This window comes from Sapajus apella, unplaced genomic scaffold (assembly GCF_009761245.1).
Source record: "Sapajus apella isolate SASKATOON/1434 unplaced genomic scaffold, GSC_monkey_1.0 scaffold47, whole genome shotgun sequence".
Taxonomy (NCBI): domain Eukaryota; kingdom Metazoa; phylum Chordata; class Mammalia; order Primates; family Cebidae; genus Sapajus; species Sapajus apella.
The window spans coordinates 2,461,464-2,467,083 of NW_022436987.1; the positions used below are offsets into that span (position 1 = coordinate 2,461,464).

A 5,620-nucleotide genomic window follows, 5' to 3' on the forward strand; every position below is an offset into this window, starting at 1 on the left:
ACTAATGTGATGCATTTAACTTCCATTCTGGCATGCTAAAAAAAATTCTAAAACCTTAAAATTGTTCCCACTAAAGTCAGAAATATCATTAAAATGCCTGCCTTCACAAACTCTTTCAAATTTATACACCTACTGCAATAAACCAATATAATATATATGTGTATATAGACTTCTCATGACTGTGCTAACTTTTCATCATAACAGCCTTTGAAAAATGTATACCATTTTTGAATAAATAGCCCCTAACCACATTAAATCAATACGGTAAAGGAAAATGGGTTTTAGATATTACTATTTCAAGCAAAGATATGCTCATCAATTTACTTTTCATGCTTACTTCTGTATTCAGAGAACATCGTATGGAACAAACTTGAATTATGTAATTTGCTCGAATGAACCCAGAAAGTTGTGCTATGCCAAAGTGTACTACTTCTTTCCAAGAAAGCACGCTGGGGTGAAGGAGTAAAGGCTTGCTTGTTATGCTTGCTCAGGGGGTACTTTGATGACTGTCCAAATGCTTTCATGTTTTGCCTAAAGCTGACTTTCTGTGCTATATCCTTTTTTAAAAAGGCAGTTTGAATACAATATGTTGAGGGTTGAAAAACTGAAGAAAAGAGAGCAGAAGGGAAAAAAATGGTGCATCCAAAAAGACTCTCTCCTTTGGCCTCCACCAACCAGCTCCCACTATAGTCTTCTCTTCCCCTTTAGCAAGTGCACAAAAATTTTATATTAATTTTATGTACAAACTTCATTTTTAAACTTGTAAATTGTTACTCTATTTTTCAATAATTGAAAAATGATTTTTTTAACTTAATAACTGTAGTAATTTAAAAATTTCATACTTTTTTTTTCTGTTTAAAAATAGTTTGGGTGACAGGTTGGGATCATTATCATTCTTCTCATACAAGGTATTAGAAAAAGTTTTTTTCCACCTAACGGCTTTTCCCTGAGCCAAAGATCTTTCAGAAAGCCATTAAAACCGTTAAGCCCGGGTCAGGGGAACAGGAAGTTCAAGACTAAAGGGAAACACAAAACTGCCAACCTTCCCGACGGCGAACCTGCCCAGCCGACCAATCACAGGCAGGAGGGGCGCGCCCGGGAGCGGGGCTGAGGCTGAGGTTCCGCAGAGTCCGCTACTACGCGCCGCCCGACCGGTAGGAGCCACCCGCAACGAGCGTGCCCGAACGCCGCGACTGGCGCCGCCTCATCGCCTCCCGCCACCACTGACCAACCGTTTGACCCGCAGCCATGGTTGAAGCGGATCGCCCAGGAAAGCTGTTTATTGGGGGCCTCAACCTCGAAACCGACGAGAAAGCCCTCGAGGCTGAGTTTGGCAAGTATGGCCGCATCGTCGAGGTGCTCCTGATGAAAGACCGAGAAACCAACAAGTCGAGGGGCTTCGCGTTCGTCACCTTCGAAAGCCCCGCAGACGCCAAGGCCGCCGCCAGAGACATGAACGGCAAGTCCCTGGATGGTAAGGCCATCAAGGTGGCCCAGGCCACCAAGCCGGCATTCGAGAGCAGCCGGCGGGGCCCGCCGCCCCCTCGCAGCCGCGGTCGCCCGAGGTTCCTGCGCGGGACCCATGGGGGTGGCGGCGGCCCGCGGGGACCCCCCTCCCGGGGCGGGCCCGATGACGACGGCGACTACCCGGGGGATTTCGACCTGCGGCCCTCCAGGGCCCCGATGCCCATGAAGCGCGGGCCACCGCCGCCGCCGCGCAGGGCCGGCCCACCGCCCAAGAGGGCCGCGCCTTCGAGCCTGGCTCGCAGCGGCGGCGGTGGAATGCGCGGGAGGGCCCCGGCCGCGCGGGGGCGAGATGGCTACTCAGGCCCGCCGCGCCGGGAACCGCCGCCCCCGCGCCGCGCCCCCTACCTGGGCCCGCGGGAGGAGGGCTACTCGTCCAGAGACGGCTACTCGAGCCGAGACTACCGCGACCCCCGGGGTTTTGCCCCCTCGCCCCGAGAGTACAGCCACCGCAATTACGGCCACTCCAGTGTGCGGGACGACTGTCCCTTGAGAGGCTACGGAGACCGAGACGGCTACGGGGGTCGCGACCGTGACTACGGGGATCATCTGAGCGGAGGCTCCTACCGAGAGCCGTTCGAGAGCTACGGAGACCTGCGCGGTGCCGCCCCGGGGCGGGGAAGCCCGCCATCTTATGGAGGAGGAGGCCGCTACGAGGAGTACCGGGGCTGCTCGCCCGACGCCTACAGCGGCGGCCGCGACAGTTACAGCAGCAGTTACAGCCGGAGCGACCGCTACTCGCGGGGCCGAGACCGGGTGGGCAGACCGGATCGTGGGCTCCCTCTGTCCATGGAAAGGGGCTGCCCTCCCCAGCGTGATTCTTACAGCCGGTCGGGCCGCAGAGTGCCCAGGGGCGGAGGCCGTCTAGGAGGCCGCTTGGAGAGAGGGGGAGGCCGGAGCAGATACTAAGCAGGAACAGACTTGGAACCAAAAGTCCCGTTTTCAAAGAAACTAACAAAAAGAAGAACCTGTTACGATAACTACCCAAGGACTAGTAACTACCCAAGGAAGAGTTGTTTTTACGTTTTAAAAATTTCCTGTTAAAATCTTCTCCATTTTTATGCTTTTCGGAGAAAAATCTTAAAATTCATATAGTTTTGGAGTTGTTAACGTTTCTTTCAACAAGCTCATGTTAAAAGTCTATGAACCTGAGTGCTAGTCTTCTTATATTTACAAGTAGAAACTCGATTAATGGCTTCTTCCCTTGTAATTTTTCCCGATAAATGAGGCAAACAGTTCTAAGATCTTGCATAAACATCTGCTCACCTAAAATGGAAAAATGGATCATTCTGCTCATTTAAACCAACTAGATTTTGGGTGGCGAATGGGAGGGATTGTTGTATGCTACTCTTAAGATTTCGAGATATCTTTCAAACTGAATCTCTGTGTTCCCAGTATTGAAAACCAAACAACACGCAGTAACAAATGATTTAAATCAAATGTGTATATTCACTCAGTAAATTTGAAAAGCAAATGGATAATGTTGGCCATATTTTGCCTTTTTGCCTTTTCTTTGGGAATCTACAGGATCACCTGTTCTCTCCCAAAAGTAGTAGTTATGCTTTGAACAAGAGTGGAATACTGTATTAAAGATTTGGCCAACCAACCACAAAGCTGCTGAAAACAAGCAAACCCAAAATTCTTCAATTGATAGCATTTATTTTCACCACCAACGAATTATTAAGAAACAAATAGAAAATAAACCAATGGTGGATTTGGGGACCATAATGGCTTCCATTCCTAGTTCCAAGCCACTTGCCCTCGGCTCTAGAGCCAGCCACTGAGTCCTGTGGAGAGAATTGAGCTTCTTCCTTTAGGGGTGGAGGAATCAAAAGAGCTCAGGAGCAAAGGCCAGAGAATCCCTGAAAGAGCTTGGCATTTCAACCTCTGAGGATCTCAAACTGGCATGAAGGGTCTGGTCTTCCTGTCCACAAAAGGCAGGATTGGATGGATTTTTTCCTAGTTTTAAGGTGGGGAGAAGGGCTTGAGCAGAAAAAGAGTCTCGAAGATGTGTCAGGAGGAACACGTTTTCTCTTTTAAACAAACATCTTTTCCATTCAGCACCTGTGGATTTCCCAGTTTATCTGTGAGAAAGGTAATTGTACAGTCAAGGGACTCTAGCAACCAGAGAAAGAAGGATCAGGTTAACGATTAGGAACCATGTTCAGTGTAATAATTGCTGGAGGAAACAGATGAACAAGCGAACAACAACAAAAAGTACTTAAAGGGATCTGAATGCAACACACTCACATACACAACTCTTAAAAACATGATTTTTTGACAAAATAGGCGCATTAAAGGAGAGTACACACTAGTGGCTCAGAAGACCAAATGCAAGAAGTAGTTCAAAAATGATCCAGGGATTAATCTAGCAAAAATGTGTAAGATCTTTATGGAAAAATTATTAATCTTTATTAAAGGACATAGAAGAACTATAAGTGGAGATTGATATGCTCATGGTTGGGAAGACTTTATTATAACTATTCTCAACCTCATCAAATTAATTTGGAAAAGCAATACAACTTTAAATGAAGTCACATGATTTTTTTCACACAGCTCCCCTCCCCTCTTTCCTAATAACATTTGTGTTGATCAACGATGGAATAATAAAAGATTTGGCAAACCAACCACAAAACCAAAAAATCAATAGCTTCATTTCACCACCAACAAATTATTAAGAAACAAATATTTAGAAAAGAGACATTAATGGGAGATATAGCTAATCCTCAAATTTGCATGGTGGAATAAAGAGCAAGAAAAGCCAAATCAATTCGGAAAAACAGTTGTTAGGAGGGACTCATCCTGTAGACACCAAGACTTATTATAAAGCTCTAGCAATTTAAGTGTATGATATCAACAAACAAGGATAGGCAGACCAATAGAGCAAAACTGTGATCCTAGAAACAAGTCCACTTCTGTCACAGTGTATGACAGAGGTAGTTTTAAAAAGTCATTGGTGGCAAAATGAACTTCCAGAAAAAAAAAAAAAAAGACCAACTGTTAAAAGATAAAGTGAGATTCCATAACAGTATACACAAAAATATATTCCAGATGGTTTGAAGATCTAAATGTGAAGAGGAAATTTTTAAACACAAGAAAATGAAGAATGTGTATTCACCACATTGGTGTCAAGAACTCCATTTTAAGACAAAAAGCACAAACTTAGAAGGAAATGCTGATAAAAATTTCCACATTATTATTAAGGTATTTTTATGGCAAAAGTCACTATTAACAAAGTGAAATTTCAAGTTATAAATTGGAGGAATATATTTACATTGAAATGACTTCCAAAAGAACACTTAAAAATCAATAAGAAAAAAATGAGCAGAGGACTTATATTTCTGGCAGATGTATAAACTGATACAATCATTTTGGAAATAATTTTAGCAATGCCTAGTAAAGTTGGAGGGTACATAATTTATGACCCAGAAATTCCATTTCAAGGAATGGACTTAGAGAAATTTGCACATGTTCACAGGAGATATGCACAACTTTGATCAGTAAAGCACTGTTTGAATGCTTAAAACCTGGAGTGGATCAACTGAGATTTACTCCTATGGTGAAGCTCAGTGTAGAAGCTAACATGAATCAGCTAGGTCCACATGTATCATTATGGGTAAATATCAAAATATTAATATTTGGTGAAAATGCAAATTGCATGAATGTTGGTATAGTAAAAAACAAAATAGGATTTGAATGATAGCATGAAAAATCAGGATATTTAGAATTAGGAGGAAAGGAAAAAGATGGGATGAGGAGTGGGCTTTAGCTGAATAATATTTTATGTCTTTAAAAGTGATGGCTATTAAGCAAAACTGACAAGTTTAGCATCTTAAATTTCTGTGGTCTGTCCCATCTCTTATTCTGTGCGTCTCTTATTCTATAAGTTCAAAGTGAACAAGAGATTCTGTGCATCTCTTATTCTATAAGTTCAAAATATTTTATGATATAAATTTTAATATTAAAAATAGAGAATAGCATATCACCCAGCATCTACTCAAAAATGTTTGTTATTAATATCCTGAAACTCAGATGCAACACTCCTATCTTGGCAATGATTCTTTCTCCTGGTTTAGTTCTTTCATCACTGTGTGTG

At 43.5% G+C, this 5,620-nt stretch overlaps 1 protein-coding gene across 1 annotated transcript; it reads left to right on the forward strand.

Annotated features, from left to right (window-relative positions):
• The first annotated feature begins 1,160 nt into the window (after window positions 1-1,160).
• On the forward strand, window positions 1,161-2,808 carry RBMXL2 (RBMX like 2). The gene has a single exon (XM_032240612.1). It carries the CDS (start codon window positions 1,249-1,251, stop codon window positions 2,431-2,433), a length of 1,185 nt encoding a protein of 394 aa, XP_032096503.1. The 5' UTR covers window positions 1,161-1,248; the 3' UTR covers window positions 2,434-2,808.
• Window positions 2,809-5,620: the final 2,812 nt, after the last annotated feature.

Bases quoted from the DNA above. Each gene is read 5' to 3' on its own strand.
- RBMXL2 (XM_032240612.1), top strand. From the start codon at position 1,249: ATGGTTGAAGCGGATCGCCCAGGAAAGCTGTTTATTGGGGGCCTCAAC.